Source organism: Pristiophorus japonicus, chromosome 8, assembly GCF_044704955.1.
Source record: "Pristiophorus japonicus isolate sPriJap1 chromosome 8, sPriJap1.hap1, whole genome shotgun sequence".
Taxonomy (NCBI): Eukaryota; Metazoa; Chordata; class Chondrichthyes; family Pristiophoridae; genus Pristiophorus; species Pristiophorus japonicus.
In genome coordinates, this window is record NC_091984.1 from 204,974,507 (window position 1) to 204,999,392 (window position 24,886).

Genomic DNA, 24,886 nt, shown 5'->3' on the forward strand with positions numbered 1-24,886 from the left:
GCAATAGTAACAACTGAAGAGGCATCATTTATTTTCAGCGGGTAGGAGGTTAAAAATGTTGAGAACCGCTGGTTAATAGTTATTTATATAGCCTATGTTATTCAGTTTTGTTGTACTTTTAATCGCTTCAACTTTCTGGCTGAATGCCTGCAACAAGTATCATGTTTCTTTAGCCCCCATCAGGATGTGTTACAGACTGCTCATCTGACTCTCTCCTCTGATTTTCCCTCCCACTGCAGGGAGAGCTCAGACCTTTTATCATGCACCTTGCTCAGATCAGGAACTAATCAAAGCACGAATTGAACTTCTGCTTGTCCCTCCATGCCACACAGTAGTCATATGCTGACATTCAGCACCACCACACCACCCTTCAACCATGTTCTTCAGAAGATATTTATACAGCTCTGTATTGAAAAAGTTAACTGACACATCATTAAATGCTTTTGTTAAGAGTCTGTTTCCCATATCTGCTACTCTGTATAAAAAAGAAAATCTTCTAATCTTCGAATAATTTTAAAATTGTGAACCATTTTCAAAAATGTGGAAAATATTATGGAGCATTTTTTCTTCCGAAATATTCAAAATTATTAAATTAATTTTTGTCCTACTTTCTTTTATTTATATATATTATATATAGTTTGTTTCATGTTTCAATGCAGCACTTTGAATAATCAAATGTTATTAATACTTACTTGATCTGTAAGGATTGGTGATGCAAATTCCAACTGATTCTCTTTCTGAAGGCATTCAATGCAGACATAGAGTAATAAAATGAGTTATTATTAAAATTACAGTACAGATTCACACATTAACAAACATTCAGTTTATCTTAAAAATTTGCATTACATTCATGTAAAAATTTAATGCCAATTACAATTGCTCCTTAGTTTGCCTTTCTAATGTAGTTTCTTTTCTCAAAATATTGGTACATGAGGCAAATTGCATTTATGTCAATGTTGAGTTTCTGATTGCTGGTTGTTGGGGATTTTAATGGAGGAACTAACTGTTCAGTCAGGACCACTGGTCAACAAGCAGGACTGACCTTTCAGTAACTCCTTTTCCCTACTTGTTTCCCCTTCCCAATGGTGGGGTTTAAAATTATAGTGTAACAAGTTGACATAAGCAGCTTCTATTTTAAATGTGAACATAGGAATTTATATAATGCAACTATAAAATTAAGGACAGAATGTATGACTTTAAATGGAAACTAAATTATGCCTGCAGGCTCTGTTCCAATTATCCCTTGCTCTCTAATTCTGTTTCAATTGAAGACTACACTTAGTCTTGACTCCCCATATATAATGGAGATCCACTAGAGATTTTTGAAAAAGAAAGTCAGTAATTTCATTCAGCATTCTCTGACCTGGAGCTGGAACTTACAAATGCTCTTGATTAACCTCAGGAGTTTGTAAGCAGCTACAATTACCTGGATTTGTCTATTTAGAGCTCTGGCCCACAGGGAGTACTTGAGTAATGATCTTAAAGAGACAGGCAATATTAGCAGCTAAACATAACAGCTGTGCTCCACACATCAGATTACCCGTGAGCAACACTACATGAGATCCATTTGAATATATAAAAATAAAAATTATACAGAAAAAAAACCCAGAAAGGATGTCAAAGTTAATCATACTTGTTTCAACTGCTTGATAAATCCTTTAATAACTAAAAGTCACTTTTTTCAGAAATTAAATTACAGTGTAGTATATTACTGTATATAAAATTATATATGTCAGTAAATTAGACAAGTTACCCAAGGTTCAAGCTTTGGATGAAACTGTAAACCACAGGATATCATCTGAAGTCTTTCTGTAAATGTCTTATCACTTATTTGTAGCTATCTTCTATTGTATACCAAACAAAATAAAATAAAAGGTGTTTGAAGTAAATGGCTGGGTCAAACATGACTAATATTCAATAACACTCACCCAACTATAGAATACAACTTCAGTTTTATTGTTGCTGAGTAGCTCAGTATTATCTTCAGGATTAAATAGTACACAAGTCTAGAAAGAACAACAATGTAACTTAAAAAAATATCAAGCTACTTTTCAACCTGTTACAAAGTCAACTCCACTTAAGTGACTATCTAACAAATTAACTTAAATTAAAATTAAAAATCCAAGGCTTTTCCAATCTAGATCTATTAGATTCATTCCTGATAACTAAATAATTATGACTACAAACTACTGTTAAGCAAAACTGCTTTTTATTTGCAGATTACAGATTTTATCATGTTTAGAGCCCGAGTTACACAATCACTTTCTGACAAGCTACTTTTCAGCAAATGAAAAGGTCAATGCAAGAACAATCATTTTGCATTTTTACTGTATGTGAAAAGCTTTGAAATATTTCTGAGAGATGTGATAACGTGCTAACATTGTCAGCTGTGGTTAGTCGCACTCTCACCTCTGAGTCTGAAAGTTATGGGTTCAAGACCCACTCCAGAAGCTTGAGCACAAAATCTAGGCTGACATTCCAGTACAGTACTGAAGGAGTGCTGCACTGTTGGAGGTGCCATTATTCAGATGAGACGATAAAGTGAGGCCACATCTGCCCTCTCATGTAAAGGATCCTATGACACTATTTCGAAGAAGAGCTAGGGAGTTCTCCCTGGTGTCCGGGTCAATGTTATCCCTCAAACAACATAATTAAAAACAGAGCATCTGGTCATTATCTCATTGCTGTTTATAGGACCTTGCTGTGCGCAAATTGGCTGCCTTGTATCCTACATTACAACAAGGGCAGCATTTCGAAAGTACTTTTCTTTTGGTGTTACAATGCTCCTGTGAAGCGCCTTGGGATATTTTACGACATTAAAGGCGCTAAATAAATAAAAGTTGTTGTTGTACTTAATTGGCTGTAAACTGCTTTAGGCTGTCCTGAGGCCATGAAAGGCGTTATATAAATGCAAGTCTTTCTTTGACTAGTTATTTGGGTCACCTGATCTTCCAAAATAACGTCGGTGGAAGATTGGCGGAAACCCTGGAGAAACAATGTAATGTTTTGAAATGCCAATCAAATGTGACATGATAACTTTATGTATACCATAACATGCAAATACTATTCGACTTATTTATTTTAATGTAACTTAACTGATGCAGAAGAAAATTGTAATGTATGATAATTTTTCAAAAATGTACCTGAGGACCAAAGGCAGGACTCAGGTCCACAGAACAAAGTGGTCCTTTATTTTCTGAAGTCCAGTCCCAGATAGACACACGCTTAAAAAAAAGTATAAAATACACAATTTCAGCCACAATGAAATGAACATTGAATGAGATATAAATATTTATGACAAAAAAAACCATGGCACTAAAATGTTAAACCTGTTTGAATCTGTCCAATCCGATGTGCAGCCCCATATCATAGAAATATCCCGAACCAAAATCACAAACTATATTATATGTGACTGCGGTGCATTATCCCTCCCCACCCTTCTCGGCATCACTGTAGCCTATGACATGATCAACCACACAATCCTCCTACATTATCCAGCTCAGTGGGATAGTCCTCACTTGGTTCTGCTTATAACTAACTATCCCCAGTATCTCCACAGTATGTTCAGCAATGGCTTCTATTTCCACCCTTGTGCTTGAATTTAAAATGGCACACTCAATCCATTTGGAGTAGGCGTCTACTACAACCAAAAACATTTTTCCTATAAAAGGACCTGCGTAGTCCACATGGATGCGTGACCATGGCTTGGCGGGTCATGACCAGGGGCTAATGGGGGCTTCCCTCGGTGCGTTGCCCAGCTGAGCACACGTGTTGCACCTGCAAATACAAAGTTCCAGGTCTGCATCTATCCCTGGCTACCAAACGTGTGACCTGGCAACTGCCTTCATCATGACAATGCCCGGGTGCTCATTGTGAAGTTCTCTGATAAACACTTCTCTGCCCTTCTGGGGCATGACTATTCGGTTTCCCCACAGTAGGCAATCGGCCTGAATCGAGAGTTCATCCTTGCGCCTATGAAACAGTTTAAACTCCTCAGGGCATGCCCCGTACGTGGCTGCCCAGTTCTTATTCAGGACACATTTCTTAACTAAAGACAGTAGCAGGTTTTTATTTGTCCAGACTTTAATCTGACGGGCTGTCACAGGTGAGCCTTCGCTTTCAAAAGCTTCAACAGTTATGACCATCTCAGCATCATGCTCAGCTGCCCCCTCAGTAGTGGCTAGTGGTAGCCTGCTGAGTGCATCAGCACAGTTTTCAGTGCCCGGTCTGTGCCGAATTGTGTAGTCATAGGCGGCTAACGTAAGTGCCCACCTCTGTATGCGGGCCGATGCATTCACATTTGTGGCCTTGTTGTCGGCCAAAAGGGACGTTAGGGGTTTGTGATTTGTCTCCAGCTCAAATTTTCTGCCAAACAGGTATTGGTGCATTTTTTTTTTACAGCATATACACATGCTAGCGCTTCCTTTTCTACCATCCCGTAGTCCCTTTCTGCCCGGGACAGACTTCTGGAGGCATTAGCTACCGTCTGTAACTGACCATTGGCATTCACATGCTGCAACACACACCCGACCCCATAGGATGACGCATCACACGTTAAAACTAGTTTCTTGCACAGGTCATATAACGTTAACAGTTTGTTGGAGCATAACAAATTGTGTGCTCCATCAAAAGCCCTTTCCTGGCTGTCCCCCCAGACCTTTGCGTAGGAGCACGTGTAGCGGCTCTAACAGCGTGCTCAATTTGGGAAGAAAGTTGCCAAAATAGTTCAGGAGCCCCAGGAACAAACGCAGCTCCGTCGTGTTAAGGGGTCTGGGTGCTCTCTGGATCGCTTCCGTTTTGGACGCAGTGGGTCTGATCCCGTCTGCTGCTACCCTCCTCCCCAGGAATTCTACCTCTGGAGCTAAGAAGATGCACTTCGCCTTTTACAGTCGCAGCCCTATCCGGTCCAGTCTGCGTGACATCTCCTCCAGGTTGTGGATGTGTTCTCAGTATCGCGACCCGTGATGAGGATGTTGTCTTGAGAAACCACCGTCCTTGGAAACGACTTGGAGGCTTTCCATATTTCACTGAAAGATCGCGGCAGCCGAACGAATCCCGAACGGACATCTGTTATACTCAAACAACCCCTTGTGTGTCGTGATGGTGGTCAGCTTCTTCGACTCACTCGCCAGCTCCTGGGTCATGTAAGCTGAGGTCAGGTCCAATTTTGAAAAAAGTTTGCCATCGGACAGCGTCGCAAATAGGTCCTCCGCTCTCGGTAGCGGGTACTGGTCTTGGAGTGACACCTGATTGATGGTGGCCTTGTAATCGCCACATATCCTGACCGACCCATCCGCCTTGAACACCGGCACGATCGGGCTCGCCCAGTCACTGAATTCGACTAGCGAGATGATGCCTTCCCTCAGCAGGCGGTCCAATTCGTATTCTATCTTTTCCCGCATCACGTACGGCACCGCTCTGGCCTTGTGGTGTACTGGCCTGGTGTCCGGGTTTATGTGGATCACTACCTTGGCCCCAATGAAAGTGCCGATGCCGGGTTGAAATAATGAGTCAAATTTGTCCAGGACTTGTGAGCATGATATTCGCTCCACAGAAGAAATTGCATTGACATCGCCCCATTTCCAGTTCATGACAGCCACCCAACTCCTCCCCAGTAGTGTGGGACCGTCCCCCGGGACAATCCAGAGTGGCAACCTGTTCTCCGAATCTTTGTGGGTGACGACTACCATGGCACTGCCTAGCACCAGAATGATCTCCTTTGTATATGTCCGTAGCAGTGCGTCAATCGGCAATAATTTTGACCTCCTGGCCTTGGACACCCACAACCATTTGAACTGTTTGATACTCATCAGGGACTGGCTGGCCCCCGTGTCTAGCTCCATTAATACTGGGATGCCATTGAGGAGCACTTTCATCATTATCGGTGGCGTCCTGGTATATGAACTGTATGTGCTCCACATGAGCTCGCTGAACTTCAGCTTCCAGCAACTTCCCCCAGAATTCATTTGGCTTCGTAGGGCTTATATCGGTCCCGTCCTCCTCGTACATCAACCTGGCTGCAGGCTTCCTGCACATACGCGCCAAGTGACCGCTGACGTTGCAATTTCTGCAGCTATACTGCTGATACCTGCAAGCTCTGGCTGAGAGTTTGCCTCCACACCTCCAGCATGAGCTGGAGACCCTGTTGTTGGAAACAAAAGGTCCATTACCAGTCGATCGTCTCTGACTGTAACTGTCCTTAAGCGCACCATTAACAGGTACTGATGGCCCCATTACTGGCCGCATTGTCCATTGCAATGGCATGAATCGCCGTTCAGCTAGCCATTGTCTCTGTTGAATTCCCCCTTTGGGTTCAACTGCATGCTGGGGCATGTCCGATTGTCCTTGTCTGCCTCGAGAACTATGTGCCGCATTAACAACATTGACTCCCTGGTCATTTGCCGCATTTGAGCCAAGATTTTTTGCCATAAATCATTCTGGTCTCTTCCTCCTGAGATAATTGTCTGGGCTATCATAGCCGCCGCTTCCAAGGTCAAGTCTTTGGTCTCAATCAATTTCCTGAAAACCCCAGCATGCCTGATGCCCTCAATAAAAAAGTCTCACAGCATCTCCGCTCTGCATGCATCTGGGAACTTGCATAGGCTCGCCAGTCGCCTGAGATCTGCCATGAAGTCTGGAACGCTTTGCCCTTCTCGCCGCCGGTGTGTGTAAAACCGGTGTCTCGGCATGTGCATGCTGCTCGCCGGTTTAAGATGTTCCCCGATCAACTTACTGAGCTCTTCGAACATCTTGTCCGCCGGCTTCTCTGGCGCTAGAAGGTCCTTCATCAGGGAATACATTCTGGATCCACAAACCGTCAGGAGATGAGCCCTGCATTTGTCGGCCGAATCCTGTCTCAACCATTCATTAGTGATAAAACTTTGTTGTAGTCTTTCAATAAAGTCATCACCAACACAGTACCTCTCTTCTGTGCTGCTATTGGCCATGCTTGCATGGTTTAAATCCCAGTTTCTCGTCACCAATAATATGTCCTTACTGTACAGTATAAATGCACACGAGGCCCATACTTGAGAAAAGATCACTCTGTGACCAGTTACCTTTATTACCAAGACCTCAAGAGGCAGACAGTGGGTGGAGCTTCCCCTTTTATACCGGAAAGTCCAGGTTAGGAGTGTCTCCCACAAGTTCGCCCCCCTGTGGTCAAGATTCTCAAGGTATACAACTTAAGTCAACTTCTACATGGGTTACAATGACAGTTGAATACATGACATCGGGTATGATTCTTAATGAATGTTTTGCATCTGTTTTCACAAAAGAGAGGGGCGATGCAGACTTTGCAATGAGGGAGGAGGAGTGTGAAATATTAGACAACATAAACATAGTGATGGAGGATGCTTTGAAAGTGGATAAATCCCCAGGTCCGGATGAAACGTATCCCAGGCTGTTCAGAGAAGCAAAAGAGGAAATAGCAGAGGCTCTGACCATCATTTTCCAGTCCTCTCTGACTACAGATATGATGCCAGAGGACTGGAGGACTGCTAATGTTATACCTTTGTTTAAAAAGGAAGAAAGGGATAGACCAAATAATTACCGGCCAGTCAGCCTAACCCCAGCGGTGGGAAAATTATTGGAAAAAATCCTGAGGGACATGATAAATCTTCATTTGGAAAGACATGGATTAATCAAGGACAGTCAGCATGGATTTATTAAAGGAAGGATGTGTCTGACTAACTTGATTGAATTTTTCGAGGAGGTAACCAGGAGGGTCGATGAGGGCAGTGCGTATGATGTAGTGTATATGGATTTTAGCAAAGTTTTTGATAAGGTCCTACATGGCAGACTGATCATGAAAGTAAAAGCCCATGGGATCCAGGGCAAAGTGGCAAGTTGGATCCAAAATTGGCTCAGACAGGAAGCAAAGAAGATATCAATGTACTGGTCAGTTGGGCAGAACAATGGCACATGAAATTCAATCCGGTTAAGTGTGAGGTAATGCATTTGGAGAGGTCTAACAAGGCAAGAGAATATACATTAAATGATACAACACTGAAAAGTGTAGAGAAACAAAAAGACCTTGGAGTACAGGTTCACAGATCCCTGAAGGTAGCAGGCCAGGTAGATAAGGTGGTGAAGAAGGCATATGGAATACTTGCCTTTATTAGTCGAGGCATGGAATACAAGAGCAAGGATATTATGCGTGAATTGTATAAATCACTGGTTAGGCCGCAGCTAGCTTACTCTGTGTTCACATTACAGGAAAGATGTGATTGCTCTGGAAAGGGTGCAGAGAAGACTGACAAGAATGTTGCCTGGACTGGAGAATTTTGGCTTTGAAGAAAGATTGGAGATGCTGGGTCTGTTTTCTTTGGAACAGAGGAGGCTGAGGGGAGACCTGATTAAGCTGTGTAAAATTATGAGGGGCTTCGATAGAGTGGATAGGAAGGACCTGTTTCCCTTGGCAGAGGGGTCAATAACCAGGGGGCATAGATTTAAAGTAATTGGGGGGAGGTTTATAGGAGATAGGAGGGGAAATTTCTTCACCCAGAGGGTGGTGGGGATCTGGAACTCACTGCCTGAAAGGATGGTAGAGGCAGAGAGCCTCACCACATTTTTAAAATACTTGGACATGTACTTAAAAGTGCCATAACCTACAGGGCTACAGACCAAGAGCAGGAAGGTGAGATTAGGCTGGATAGCTCTTGGTCGGCCAGCGCGAACACAATGGGCCAAAATGGCCTCCTTCCGTGCTGTAAATTTCTATGATTCTATAACAACTCCAGCCCCCTCAAGGACTACTACCTCAGACTGAGCCAGATGATTTTCAATCTTGGCATCCTATTTGACCTTGAGCTGAGCTTCCAACCAATAACCTCTCCATCACAAATATTGTTTACTTCCACCTCCATAACATCACCCACCTCCATCCCTACCTCAGTCCATCTGCCACGGAAAGCCTCATCCATACCGTTGTCACCTGCAGACTCGACCATTTCAATGCATTTCTCCTCAAGCTCCCATCTTCCACCCACCATAAAGTTCTGTTCATAGAAATCTCTGCTGCCTGTATTCTACCCTGCACCTTGTTTTGCTCGCCCATCACGCCTATGCTCGCTGACCATATTGGCTCCCGGTTGTCCATACATGTGTTTAAATTCTTTCATGGCCTCACCTTTCCCTAGCTCTGTAACTTCCTCCAGTACTACAACCCCCCTACAACCCCCCCGTGCCCAAAATGTTCCCTGCCTCAGACTTTAGCCTCTGATGCATTCCCACCATCTTTGCCCCACGAATGGTGGCCATTCCTCCAGCTGCCCAGGCCCTGTGCTGTGAAATTCCCACACTAAGCACTCTCCACCTCCTCTAAGACCCGCCTTAAAACACATCTCTTTGAACAAGCTTTTACTCTTTCTTTTCTGTGAAGTGTCTTGAGATGTTTGGCTCAAGTGGAGCATAAACTGCATCATCGTCTGGTTGGGTCGAATGGCCTGTTTCTGTACCATATATCCTATGTAATCTTATGTTTTATTACATTAAGGCACTATATAAATGCAAGCTCATAGAATCATAGAAATTTACATGACGGAAGGAGGCCATTTCTGCCCTTCGTGACAGTGGAGTGGTTGATTACTATTATTCAAATCTATTACATAAAGGGACAGAATGTAAAACATAAAACTGAATCAGAAAGTGGAGTCAAAGCAGGAAAAAAGGGTAAAAAAACAAATGTAAAAGCTCTTTATCTGAATGCACGCAGCATTTGTAACAAGATAGATGAATTGACGGCACAAATAGATACAAATGGGTATGATCTGATAGCCATTGCAGAGACGTGGTTGCAAGGCTGTAAGAGAAGTGATCACCATCTGTGGCGAACTAAGGAAATAAGGGATGGTATCAAATTGGTAGCAGGCTCGAGGGGTCAAATGGCCTACTCCTGCTCCTATTTCTTGTTTTCGTGTTAATATTTAGCAGGAAATGTGTTGCAAGGTTGTAAAACAGACTCCAGAAATTTAGATAAAACAATGAAAACAACTTACAAACAACGTTGGAAACCAAGGGAGAGAAATTGGCCTGGTTTGCCCCTCCTGTTAGCGCCTGCGAGGGGCGGTAACAGGGCGCTAAGGGGTTACCGACCGTGCACGGCGAAATCACTGACACCCGCGATCTTCCCTGCCGGTTTTTTGCTGAAGCTAACACTTACCGCCTCGCTCTCTTGCGCCCCGGAAATCATGATAATATTCGCTCCCGTCCCCTGGAGCATCGCCGGGCATCAACAACGGCAGCTGCAGGAGACATTCTCAGCTCGGCTGGTTGCTTGGGGAGCGCTAATTAAAGGCAGTGGTAGTCAGGTAGGGCAAAATTTATTTATGACTCCATTCTGATGCCTGCTGGCTTTGTTTGCCGCTGTGATTGCTCAGCTCTGCAGTCTTTTAGTGCTTTGCGCTGCTATGGACATAGCACAAGTGTCGTGGCCCAAAACAGACAGCAGGAGAACTCATTCATCCCAGCATTGGCCCTTCTCTTTAAGCGAGGGAAGGAGCCTGTACAGACGGCAGTGCTGCACTGAACATTCCTCAGTGCTTTGCCAGTACCGCCCCTTTCACTCCATTTAGCGGTAAGTGACAGCATTTGATTTAGCGCTCCATTTCCCTCTTGGAGCACTAAAGCGGAAGTTCCTGTCAGCTGCAAATCTTTTTCGCCCGGCGATACTTTTGCACTCTGGTAATTTGGGGCGCTATACAATTTCGAGCCCCAAGAGTTTATTGAAAATTATAAATGTATCTGAATACGCTAGGGTTGATATTCCAGATGCAAAGGTCAGAAAAAAGGGGTGAAGACAAGTTTTGCCAAGTTTCCATCCCTTTAATGTTGCCATGGGACTTCTGGGGCTTCTCTGCAGATGGAACTGCGCCTGCATCTACATGGGAACAGGCCCATCACAGCAAGGTCAATGAGGTTGGAAGGAATGACCTGGTCATCCTATCTTATTTTCCTTGAGCAATGTCTATGGATGTTATTTATATGGGCTTCCAGAAGGCGTTCAATAAAGTCCCTCATAAGAGACTGTTAGCTAAAGTTGAAGATCATGGAATTGTGGGCAAATTATTGACCTGGTTAGGAGATTGGCTGAGCGGCAGGAGACAGAGGGTAGGGATAATGGGGCAGGTATTCTAATTGGCAGGATGTGATATTAAGGGGAACTAACAAGGTAGATAGAGAGAAACTATTTTTGCTGGTTGGGGAATCTAGGAATAAGTGACATAGCCTAAAGATTGGAGCCAGGCCTTTCAGGAGTAAAATTAGGAAACACTTCTACACGCAAAGGATGGTAGAAGTTTGGAACTGTGTTATATAAATGTCAGTTGATGCTGAGTCAATTGTTAACCTTAAATCTGAGATTGATAGATATCTGTTAACCAAAGGTATTAAGGGATATGGGGCAAAGGCGGATATGCGGAGTTAAGTCACAGATCAGCCATGATCTCATTGAGTAGCGGAACGGGCTAAATGGCCTACACCGTTTACTATGTTCCTATGCAAACAGTCCTCACCCAACATGCAAAGGTGTGTACCTTCTGGCAGAGGACGCTAGATAACAAACATAAGCAGGAACCCAGGCTGATGTTTACCCTCTGTAGCCCAGATATTTTAAGGCCCCTATTGCTGCCCTGGCTGTAACATTCTGTTTTCCTTTTTTTTTGCATTAGTGAGCTTTTACATTTCAGCTTTACTATTGGAGTTCATGATTTCCATTACTATTTAACACCAGCTTTTAGTTTTACTGTGTCTTTTTGACAAATATGACTAAAAGGGGGAAAGGGTTGAAAAATGCTAATACAACAAGACAAGGGTTTTTTTAAAAACTGGACAATGAAATGCCTCATCTTCTCACAGGACAAATAATTCTTTATCGAAAACAGATATTCTTACTTCCTGGGTTAAAATACTCCTGTATATATTGCATTAGAGTTAATGAATGAAAATATAGTCAAAGGAAGTAAAGCTAATTGAAAAATATTATTCTTTGTTGTGCACCTGAACTGTTCCTGTGCCAACTGTTGCAAGGTACTTGGCATCTTGAGTCATAGCCATGGCACCAACTCCACCTTCTGGATGACAGTCAAACAGTGTTTGTACAGGTATACTGGAAGCCAAGATAGCAAATACATAGTGGTTACAAATTATCGAAGATCAACGTCACATTTACAAAAACAATTAACGCTGAGCTGAGTCCATGATCAGATCAGCCATGATCTTATTAAATGGCGGAGCAGGCTCGAGGGGTCAAATGGCCTACTCCTGCTCCTATTTCTTATGTTCTTATGTTCTTATGAATGGTTCAAATTCAGTAACTAATTTACATGCAAGGTACCTTGAATATGCAAAAAAATATATATTTTTGAAACAAATATTGGCTCAGCAACAATATAGCTGGGAATGGAATGCTTGCCATTTGGACTATCCAGCATTAGCATCAAGCACTCCCTGGTCAGGTAAACATAGTTAGATACAGAGTAAAGCGCCTGCTACTCTGCCTCAAAAGGACTCGGGCACAAACTCAAAACAGCATCACTTACTGTCACAGTGTGATTTTGTTTTCCATTTCTCACACCAGTTATCGTGTGCTCTCTCTGAGTGAGAATGCCAAACTAGGGAGAGTGCTGTGCTCAATCGAGTTCCTTGTGGGCTGTGAGTAATTGCCGACAAAGAACTAGATTGAGACTACCCAAGTTAATTTCTCATAGGACCTTAATGGTCAGCAGAAAGAGAAAAATTCTATCCCAGCAGTCTACGCCAGAGTTTAACTCATTGCACCAGCTGGTGCCCTGCCCCCACCCCAAAATCCATCTTTATCATTAATTTGGCATGTTGTATGAAAATTCAGCATTTTGCCTAATAAACTGCTGTACTTTTACCTGGTTCAAGGACACTCAGGCATCGTTAAAGATTACCTGATGTGATGCTCTCGTATACGATGTAGTACTAACCAATCATATAATTCAGCATGTTATCAACTACAATGAACTGTCTTCTGCTACTGGGCAACAGCTTTTGAAAGCTACAAAGGACCACAAAATAACACACAGCACCAGAAATTGCATGGTACTACTATCGAATATCGACAATTCACTTTTTTATTCACTCTCATTTTTGTAACTCGAAGAATTATGTAACAATTTTTGAGTTCAAAAATGTTTTTTTAATGTTGTCTTGAATACAAATTACTTGATCCCCAGAGTCCCAGTCTGCAGTCAAATACTGTTTTTTTTTACTGGTAATGCCTTCCATGCCCTTGCATTGCAGTGCCAAATGAAGATCATTAGCTTCCCCACAAGCCAGGAGGAAAAATGGAAGGAGAATTACCCTGACGCACTCAGACATCTTCGAGCAATCCAGTTACAATGCAGCATTATCAGAGGCTTGGAAAAAGGTTTCCTGTCCTCTTGAACACAGAGGATATGTGGAGACCAATAGTAATGAGAAGGGAACAAAAATTAAAATATTTTAAATCTGTAATTTAAAACAACAAAATTAAAGTTAACAATACACCTGTATCACATGGACAGATAAAATTAATTCAATAATACTGATTATCATCCACTCAAACTTACCCAGAGAAAGTGTCCCATACAATAACTAGACTCTCTGGGCTTTGGTCTGCTGTTGCCACCCATCTCCTATTCCCACTCACAGCTATACATGAAAGGGGACTACAGTGACCCTAGAGGACAAATTACATTTTGTTACACAAGAGGTAAAAAACTGGGCTTAAAAAATAAATAAAAGTACAGTGCTTTAGATTTACTATCCAACTCAGATATCTAATTATTAATACCAATACTGTAGTTGAAATCACTTAAGCATCCAATGCTATTACCTTTGCATAATAAAAAATGATTCTAAAAAGTAATTAGAGAAGGTAGGATCACTTATAGATAAAAGGGGTCTAATTGTAGGGGATGAAGATAAGCCAGAGCTATTCAATAAATATTTTGCATGGATTTTTACAGATGACAGTTGAAATGAGAATGTAGATGTACTGGAAGAGGAACAATTGAGAACTAACTAGAGAAAATGATTTTTTCTGAAAGTTTTAGCAGAACTTATGATGGTTAAGTCATTGGGCCCAGTTAGCATTTACCCCAGGCTGTTGAAAGAAGGCAGAGAAGAGATAGCAGAGGCTCTGGCCACCTTTTTTTTAAATCCTCCAAGTATGTAAATTGTACAGTGGGGCTGAAGAATAGCTCCAATAGGAAATGGAGAATGTGGTACCCTTGTCGAAGAAGGGAAAGAAGACAAACTGGGTAACTATAGACCAATTAGTCTAAAATCAGTTGTGGGCAAACTCTTAGAATTCGAGATAAAATTAATGAGCATTTAGAAATATACGGCTTAATCAAGGACAGTCAGCATGGATTTGTCAAAGGCAAGTCATGTTTGACAAATTTTAAAACATTTTATTGACAAATTATATAGATTTACATAGAATTTTACAACACAGTAACAGCCCATGCGGCCCAACAAGTCTATGTCGGTGTTTATACTCCTTTGAAACATAGAAATTTACAGCGCAGAAGGAGACCATTTCTGCCCATCATGTCCGCACCGACCGACAAAGAGCCGCATGGCCCTTGGTCAGCAGCCCTGAAGGTTACATATAAACCTATGAACAATGACAGAAAGGCAAAGAGTACCCAGCCTAACCAGCATGCCTCACACAACTGCAACACCCCTTATACTGAAACATTCTACACTCCACCCCAACTGGAGCCATGTGATCTCCTGGAAGAGGCAAAAACCAGATAAAAACCCAGGCCAATTTAGGCAGAAAAAAATCTGGGAAAATTCCTCTCCGACCTATCCAGGTGATCGAAACTAGTCTAGATCATCATCCTGGTCGTATTCGATTCCCTACAGTACTTATCATTATATCTGCGCCGGCCAACAAAAGGTCATCCAGTCTAATCCCAATGTTAACAGGTATGATGTGATTGAGATTACAGAGACATGGCTCCAGGATGATCAGGGCTGGGAACTCAACATCCATGGGTATTCAACATTCAGGAAGGATAGAATAAAAGGAAAAGGAGGTGGGGTAGCATTGCTGGTTAAAGAGGAGATTAATGCAATAGTTAGGAAGGACATTAGCTTGGATGATGTGGAATCTATATGGGTAGAGCTGCAGAACACCAAAGGGCAAAGCACGTTAGTGGGAGTTGTGTACAGACCACCAAACAGTAGTAGTGATGTTGGGGAGGGCATCAAACAGGAAATTAGGGGTGCATGCAATAAAGGTGCAGCAGTTATCATGGGTGACTTTAATATGCATATAGATTGGGCTAACCAAACTGGAAGCAATACGGTGGAGGAGGATTTCTTGGAGTGCATAAGGGATGGTTTTCTAGACCAATATGTCGAGCAACCAACTAGGGGGGAGGCCATCTTAGACTGGGTGTTGTGTAATGAAAGAGGATTAATTAGCAATATCGTTGTGCGAGGCCCCTTGGGGAAGAGTGACCATAATATGGTGGAATTCTACAATAGGATGGAGAATGAAACAGTTAATTCAGAGACCATGTTCCAGAACTTAAAGAAGGGTAACTTTGAAGGTATGAGGCGTGAATTGGCTAGGATAGATTGGCGAATGATACTTAAGGGGTTGACTGTGGATGGGCAATGGCAGACATTTAGAGACCGCATGGATGAGCTACAACAATTGTACATCCCTGTCTGGCGTAAAAATAAAAAAGGGAAGGTGGCTCAACCGTGGCTATCAAGGGAAATCAGGGATAGTATTAAAGCCAAGGAAGTGGCATACAAATTGGCCAGAAATAGCAGTGAACCCAGGGACTGGGAGAAATTTAGAACTCAGCAGAGGAGGACAAAGGGTTTGATTAGGGCAGGGAAAATAGAGTACGAGAGGAAGCTTGCAGGGAACATTAAGACGGACAGCAAAAGTTTCTATAGATATGTAAAGAGAAAAAGGTTAGTAAAGACAAACGTAAGTTCCCTGCAGTCAGAATCAGGGGAAGTCATAACGGGGAACAAAGAAATGGCAGACCAATTGAACAAGTACTTTGGTTCGGTATTCACTAAGGAGGACACAAACAACCTTCCGGATATAAAAGGGGTCAGAGGGTCTAGTAAGAAGGAGGAACTGAGGGAAATCCTTATTAGTCGGAAAATTGTGTTGGGGAAATTGATGGGATTGAAGACCGATAAATCCCCAGAGCCTGATGGACTGCATCCCAGAGTACTTAAGGAGGTGGCCTTGGAAATAGCGGATGCATTGACAGTCATTTTCCAACATTCCATTGACTCTGGATCAGTTCCTATGGAGTGGAGGGTAGCCAATGTAACCCCACTTTTTAAAAAAGGAGAGAGAAAACAGGGAATTATAGACCGGTCAGCTTGACATCGGTAGTGGGTAAAATGATGGAATCAATTATTAAGGATGTCATATCAGTGCATTTGGAAAGAGGTGACATGATAGGTCCAAGTCAGCATGGTGTTGTGAAAGGGAAATCATGCTTGACAAATCTTCTGGAATTTTTTGATGATGTTTCCAGTAGAGTGGACAAGGGAGAACCAGTTGATGTGGTGTATTTGGACTTTCAGAAGGCTTTCGACAAGGTCCCACACAAGAGATTAATGTGCAAAGTTAAAGCACATGGGATTGGGGGTAGTGTGCTGACGTGGATTGAGAATTGGTTGGCAGACAGGAAGCAAAGAGTAGGAGTAAATGGGTACTTTTCAGAATGGCAGGCAGTGACTAGTGGGGTACCGCAAGGTTCTGTGCTGGGGCCCCAGCTGTTTACTTTGTACATTAATGATTTAAACGAGGGGATTAAATGTAGTATCTCCAAATTTGCGGATGACACTAAGTTGGGTGGCAGTGTGAGCTGCGAGGAGGATGCTATGAAGCTGCAGAGTGACTTGGATTGGTTAGGTGAGTGGGCAAATGCATGGCAGGTGAAGTATGTGGATAAATGTGAGGTTATCCACTTTGGTGGTAAAAACAGAGAGACAGACTATTATCTGAATGGTGACAGATTAGGAAAAGGGGAGGTGCAACGAGACCTGGGTGTCATGGTACATCAGTCATTGAAGGTTGGCATGCAGGTACAGCAGGCGGTTAAGAAAGCAAATGGCATGTTGGTCCGAACTGACCCCCGTCCGGACGGAATTCCTCATCGGCGCCAAACCCCGGAACCTCCCTCGGGAGCCGGCGCCTCACAACTTGAGCTGCCTCGAGGAAATCCCCTCCGTGCCTTTCAGTTCCGCGCGGAGGGGTTTCCTGTATGGGCTGCTCCTGCACACTCTCAACTTTGCCATCCTCGCCTGCCATCCGGACATGCCATGGCGTACCATCTTGCCAACAAGAGGAGGCGGGGGTCCCCGATGGAGGGCACTCTACGCGGGAGTCCTCCCACTATTTATTGGGGACTTGGCCTGGAGGGTGGTGCACGGAGCAGTGCAATGCAATAAATTTTTAAGCCGGTTCACCAGCTCCCAGGCCGCCTGCAATTTCTGCGGTCTGGAAGAGTCCGTGTTCCATGTTTTTATTGAATGCACAAGGTTGCAGCCCCTGTTTTATTATTTAAAGGGGCTGCTCCTGAAATTCTGGCTGCACTTCAGTCCCACACTCCTGATCTTTGGGCACCCTGTGCGGAGGGGAGCGGGTAGGTCCGAGGGCCTTCTCGTAGGACTGTTCCTGGGCACGGCCAAGGGTGCCATCAGCCGGTCCAGGCAGCGGGCGGTTGAGGGGGTTGTTCAAACTGACTGCCTGCCTCTCTTCCGCGCGTACATCCGCGCCAGGGTGTCCTTGGAGATGGAGCACCCGGTGTCCACCAGTACGCTCGCGGCCTTCCGCGAGAGGTGGGCGCCGGAGGGACTGGAGTGCATCGTCACCCCCGGCAACCAAATTTTAATTTGATTTTATGTTTTAAAGTTTAATTTGTTTTAATTGCCGGTGTTTTTAGTGTCCCCCTCCCCTTTTATAGGGGGCACTTGGAGAAAAAAATATGATTTTAGTGCCCAAAAAAAAAACTTTAAAAAAAACACAAAAAAAAGGGCCTTGTAAATGTTTGGTGCGTCCCCCAGATCGGGGGGGGGCCACGATTTAATGTTTCAGTTTCATCCCAAAAAGAGTTCTGTGGACAAGCACTCCAAGGTCCCTTTGTTCATCTACACTATTAAGTGGCCTACCACTTAATGTGTATACCCTTTCCTTATTAGCCCTCCTAAAGTGCATCAACTCACACTTCTCTTAATTAAATTCCATTTGGCACTGCTCTGCCCACCTGACCAGTTGATTGATAACCTCCTGCAGCCCATGACTTTCCTCTTCATTATCAACCACACAGCCAATTTTAGTGTCGTCTGCAAACTTCTTAATCATACTCTCTATATTCAAATCTAAATCATTGATATATACCACAAATAGCAGTACAGCCCTGTGGAACCCCACTGGAAACATCCTTCCAGTCACAAAAACATCCATTAACTATTACCCTTTGCTTCCTACCTCCAAGCCAATTTTGGATCCAACTTGCCATTTTGCCCTGGATCCCATGGGCTTTAACCTTCGTGACCAGTCTACCATGTGGACCTATCAAAAGTTTTGTTAAAGTCCATATACACTACATCGTACGCACTAACCTCATCGACCTTCTTGGTTACTTCCTCAAAAAATTCAATCAAGCTAGTCAAACACGATCTTCCCTTAACAAATCCGTGCTGACTGTCCCCAATTAATCCTTGCCTTTTCAAATGTAGATTTATCTTGTCTTTCAGGATTTTTTCCAATCTTCTCCCACCTTCATCTCATCCTATCAACATAATTGATCAAAAAGAAACAGAACTGTACCGAATGTTACCTACCAGTAAGAGATGCTGACGAGAAATTGAAAAGTTGTTCATAACTGCAGTGTGTGAAGAAGCATAAAGGATAATCCTCTGGTTATCAATATGTAGTGCATACACGGGAGTTTCTCGGTTTAATCCAAATGTCCACACTAAGTTCTGTTAAAAGAAAGCAAAACTGTTCTATCTTTAGACTGTTGCGTGTAAATGATCTGTATTTCTTTCAGGTATTGAACAATTATGTAGTACAACGTTGTGTAAATAACTATTATAAGCTCATACACGTATACCTCTAATACAAACATAAATTTCCAGTTACACATTTTCAATACTGCCTCATGAAACAATGATTTACCAAAAGAAAAGTGAATTTGAACTATTTTTTAATATACTTCATTTGTTTATCAATACTAAAGTAATGAGGTCAGATGTTAGGAAGCTGAGATTATGTGCATTGCATTGGAGTGTCAACATGGGTTTACAACCATGATTTCCCACATGATGAGTTCTCCATCTCAGTTGGGTTATATCCAAAAGGAAACCGACTTAAAATAACTCACATATCTCCCAGTGGCTTCTTAAAGAGCAATATTAATAAAGGTTTTGGAAAGAGCTGTGAATGCTGGAAGTGGGTCAGCCATCACGGACCCTCTCCAAATCTCCTTCCAGAATGTCCGTTCACTTGCGAACAAGGCCCTTGTCATCCATGAGCTTAGCGTGGATGATGGCATCGACATCATAGCCCTGACGGAAACTTGGCTGAGGGGTGATGACACCTTACCCTTAAATGAAGCCTCCCCATCGGGTTATACCTTCCACCACATGCCCCACCCAGACCGCCGTGGTGGCAGTGTGGCTTTCAACACCAAATCACACCTTGGTCTGTCCCCCTACACCGCCCCACCTTTCTCCTCCTTTGAACATCTCACGTTATTCCACCCCTCTTACCTCTCATTTAAAATTCTCATTCTCTACCACCCATCCTAGTACCGTAAAAATGTTACAACCGGCATATCTTCACTGCTTTCCTTCCTCAACCTCTGCACTAAGTGACTTCTCATCCTCAGTGATTTCAACCTCCATCTCAATTCATCATGCTTTCTCTCCTTGGAGTTCACTACCCTCCTATCCTCCCTTAATTTCTCCCTCCATGTACACTCCCCAACCCATATTCATGGTCAGCCCCTCGAATCTCCCGTGGCCTCGCTACTCCCATCGTGTCAATTGCAGACAACCCTATTTCCTTCTGTGTCCACCCTTGGAAAAAACTCTCGTCCAACTCTCTTACATCTGCACTTACGAAATCCCAAATATCTAGCCTTTGGCCCTCCATTCACCAGGACATTTCTGCTGCTACCGATCTGCTCAATCACACCCTCACCACCACCTTTGATGCCCTAGTCGCTAACAATTATTCTCTCTCACCCTGGCCATTCTCCCTAGTACGGCACTCATCTTCGCTCCCTTAAGTCCAAGGGACGCAGACTTGAACGGATATGGCGGACAATTGATTTAGTCATTCACCACCAGATCTGGCTGGACCACATAAAGCATTATCGGGTCTTGCCAAAACTCCTGAATATTCCAGAATCATTCTGGAATGCAAAGATAAACCCAGCTTCTATTCACTACTGCTGGCCCCTTCTCCCCTATCTCTTCCATTCTCACCTCCGACAACAAGTGTAAGGAGCTCACCGACTGCCAGAATTTTGCTCACCTCGGCGGCTCCGTGCCAGGCTACGTCAGTGATGGGTCCCGACCTCGTTGCTAGCTTCATCCCGCTCTGTGAAATGGATTTCTTTTGATCGTGTTTCTTAAGCCGGCTCAGTGCTTTTCCCGGCCAATTAGAGGAAGCGGGTCTGGTGATGTCATTTGATGACTCGTTATCAGCTGGTTTCCCAAAAGGGACCATGACCAAATTTATTTTGACATTTGTGGTCAGTGTTCTACAGAATTGGGGTGCTGCAAACAATGACAATGTCTACACAAAGGCACAGGGCTGCACCCAGGCTCTCCCATGACTCTCTCCATATGCTTATGGAGGGAGTCACAGCACGCAGGAGGTCCTCTTGCCTTCAAATGGGCGGAAGAGACCTCTCCAGGAGATCAACACAGCCTGGTTGCACATTGTTGAGGAGGGCTCAAACAGTGGTGTCATCAGGAGGACCTGGGTGCAGTGCCCCAAACGTTTCAATGATATCAGTAGATCACAAAACTTTAGTACAGAGCCACACTGAACCTCATCCTGCTGCATCTCTCATCACATCCCCATCACTCTGCCTTCCCTACCCTACTCCTACACATCTTTACTCACATCTACCTTGCAGCTCCACCCATCCTTCTCTCTCTATGTTGTCACATCCCTGTCTCACTAGCCACCCCTCACACTCACCCTCATCCTAGTGCAATCATATCAACTAGCAACACACAAGGAAAGCCACTTGGGTTTTTTATGCAATGTTCATGTAAAGTTTCTGTTAATGAGGTGTTAAACATTGAAATCTTTGTTTTCTCTGAGTTCTTGCGCGGATTTGTGTGCACTTTTGGAAGTGGTTTAGTGAGTTGCAGTAAATGGTGAGACATAGCAGTATCCCCCACAATGGTCAGGAGTGTGAAAGGAATGGCTTGGGCATTGTAGGGATGCTTGATGGTGTTGGCGTGAGTTCGTGCCAACTTGGCACATCATGTGGCCGCCAGGTTGTACAGCATCAAATGAAGTAAATCTGGTCATAGTGAAGCCATCCCTGGCCTCCCGGGCAGCAACATGCTCGGGTGCTGATGCCGTCTGTCCTGTGCAGCATCAGTTGATTGCGGAGAAGGTTGCTGCTGTTGTTGGTGCTGCTTGTGTGCCTGGTGCTGGGGCTGATCGTGGTGGGTTTCTGAGGATTATGGTGAGAGTATAAAGAGCACCCATAATGATGGAATAGATGGCAGGTGAAGTACAGATGACAGAAGTGATCTGTCAATGGTGAGAGAGGTAATGAGGACAGACTGGATGGAGACTTGTGTAAAGATTTGCAGCATGCTGAATCTGCTGTTGAAATGCAGTGAGGAAGAGATTGTGGCTGAGGGAAGATATCCCTGTAAGGTGGGAGCTTTTATTTTACATGTGAAGCTGTCAACTCATCAGCTGATTCAATGGCCACTGAACTCCCACCTCAGCTTGATCTCGTGGGTGAGCTGTCAAATGCAAAAGGTAAGCTGAAAATCATTCTCTAAATAAGCCACTAATTACCTGAAATGGGTCGCCCGCTGCTACCTGTTGGGTCTGCTCAGCGCTGACAGACCCGACATCGGGAAAAGTAGTTGGGAGCGAGTTGACAGTGGGTACCCGACCCACAGCCAAAAATATCAAATTTCCCACCCAACCCACCACCAATCTTGCCTGCTGACCCCACGGAAAATTCGGACCTAAGGTTGAGACCATCTGTTCAGCTGCTTCTGCCACTTCCTTTCCTTCCCCAGCTCACCGGATCAAACTTCCTCTACTGCCCTACCCTTGATCTTTCTCCAGTTTCTCTCTGATCTCCCCTCATGACCTCGCCATGCTCATCTTGCCCATTAAACCCACTTCCTGCTCCATTGATCCTATTCCCACCAAACTGCTCACCACCCAACTTCCTTTTCGGGCTCCCATGCTAGCTGATATTGTTAACGGTTCTCTCTCCTCAGGTACTGTCCTCCTCTCCCTCAAATCTGCCTTCATCACCCCTCTCCTCAAAAGCCAACCTTTGATCCCTCCGTCCTTGCAAACTATCTTCCCATCTCTAACCTCCCTTTCCTCACCAAAGTCCTTGAACATATTGTCGCCTCCTAAATCCGTGCCCATCTTTTCCGCAACTCCACGTTTGAATCCCTCCAATCAGGTTTCCATCCCGGCACAGTACCAAAACAGTTCTCATCAAAGTCCTTTGTGACTGTGACAAAGCTAAACTTTCACTCTTCGTCCTTCTCGACTTGTCCGCTGCCTTTGACATGGTTGACCACTCCATCCTCCTCCAACGCCTCTCCACCGTCATCCAGCTAGATGGGACTGCACTAGCCTGGTTCCATCCTTATCTATCTAATCATAGCCAGAGAATCACCTGCAATGGTTTCTCTTCCCACTCCCACATCATTGGTTCTATTCTTGGCCCCCTCCTATCTCTCATGTACATGCTGCCCCTTGGTGACATCATCTGAAAACACGGCGTCAGTTTCCACATATACACTGACGACACCCAGCTCTACCTCACCACCACTTCTCTCAATCCCTCCACAGTCTCTAAATTGTCAGACTGCTCATCCAACATACAGTGGAGGGGCAGAAATTTTCCCCAATTAAATATGGTTTTCAGTTCCCGCCACCAACTCTATCCCTCTCCTTAGAATCTGGCTACCTTGGTGTCATATTTGATACTGAAATGAGCTTCTGACTACATATCCGCAGCATAACTAAAACCACCTATTTCCACCTCTGTAACATCGCCCATCTCCACCCCTGCCTCAGCTCATCCGCTGCTGAAACCCTCATACGTGTCCTTGTTACCTCTAGATTTGACTATTCCAATGCACTCCTGACTGGCCACCCACATTCTACCCTACGTAAACTAGAGGTCATCCAAAGCTCAGCTGCCCGTGTCCTAACTCGTACCAAGTCCCGCTCACCCATCACTCCTGTGCTCGCTGACCTACATTGGTCTACAGTTAAGCAAGTCTCATCCTTGTTTACAAATCCCTCCATGGCCTTGCCCCTCCCCACCTCTGTAATCTCCTTCAGCCCCACAACCATCGCCCCCTCCCCCCTCCCAGATGTCTGCGCTCTTCTAATTCTGCCCTCTTGAGCATCCCTGCTTATAATCACTTAACCATTGATGGCCGTGCCTTTTGTTGCCTCGGCCTTAAGCTCTGGAATTCCCACCCTAAAGCTCTCAGTTTCTCTAACTCTCCTTCCTCCATTAAGACACTCCTTAAAACCTATCTCTTTGGACAAGCTTTTGGTAATCTGCCCTAATTTCTCCTTATGTGGCTAGGTGTCAAATTTCTGTCTTATAATACTCCTGTGAAGCACCTTTGGACGTTTTACTATGTTAAAGGTGCTACATAAATACAAGTTGTTGTAGTTGTTGTGCTGTCTGCCCTCTTGACTGAAGAATATTGCATGGTAGGGGAGGGAAAATTTAAAAAGCGATAGAAAATAAATAAAATTAGGGAAAGAGAGGATAGGTAATATTCTTTCCTGTTGAACAAATCAATTTCAGATGGTGGTAGTAACAAATGCATTTCTTACCAGAGAATTCTGTTTAATGTAGGTGTTTTCTTCAAACACAGTGTCACAGATAGCAGTATTAACCAAAGAGGGATCTGGTGGGCATTCTGCCATAGGATAATCTGGTCCAACTAATGCACCGCAGCATATATCCTGAAGAAATGAGACATCATCGCAAAACGCATCATCAGGGCCTAACCTTGCAGGGGCTGAGGCAACACGCATTTGTTTATCTTTTTCAAGACTAACCGCTCCTAGGTCATCCTTTGTTAGATGCAAAACAAAATAAAATTAATGGTCTTCACTCAAACCTTTTGTACAGGTGATCTTGATCTGTTCCAACTATTAAAGTTTTCTACAGAATAGATCATTCCTAAACCATACAAATGTTTGAAAACAATTACGAGTCAGAGTCAAACATCATCATAAATTTCAATTATAGATATGATTTATCAAAATAAAATCTGAAATTAGATTTGATTAGGTTACAAAATTAAACTTTAATTTGATTAAATTTCAACTTATAGTTGAAAATGCAGTATCAAATAAAACAGTGTATGCAAACGTTCTGTATGATTAGCAGAGACTATTGTATCTATTACCAGCTGGGAGGGTTTGAAGTATTGCTGTGATGTAGTGCAAATGCCTGTTGAAGCATTAATCTGCAGAATCTATTACCTCATACTCACCCCAAATCTACACTGAGAAACCAGCTCACTGTGGTGATTTGCAAAGCTAATTGGAAATGAGAAATGTGAAACAAATTGAGTGGTCTCAATACATAGCCACTTAGTCCACCAAATAAAACTA

The 24,886-nt window shown here is 43.7% G+C and overlaps 1 protein-coding gene across 5 annotated transcripts in view; it reads right to left on the reverse strand.

The window, feature by feature from the left end:
* The window catches only part of cfap251 (cilia and flagella associated protein 251), a 141,414-nt gene that overhangs the window by 96,362 nt on the left and 20,166 nt on the right, over positions 1-24,886 (reverse strand). For 4 of the 5 annotated variants that reach the window (XM_070886346.1, XM_070886341.1, XM_070886342.1 and 1 more), the window contains exons 3-9: positions 24,098-24,340; positions 18,847-18,987; positions 13,575-13,684; positions 11,998-12,106; positions 3,144-3,224; positions 1,929-2,006; positions 693-737 (exon numbers count right to left, since the gene is read on the reverse strand). In XM_070886346.1, the coding sequence (XP_070742447.1) occupies positions 693-737; positions 1,929-2,006; positions 3,144-3,224; positions 11,998-12,106; positions 13,575-13,684; positions 18,847-18,987; positions 24,098-24,340 (807 nt within the window). The remainder of the gene's footprint in view (positions 1-692; positions 738-1,928; positions 2,007-3,143; positions 3,225-11,997; positions 12,107-13,574; positions 13,685-18,846; positions 18,988-24,097; positions 24,341-24,886) is intronic. The other variant, XM_070886345.1, reaches the window with a different exon arrangement.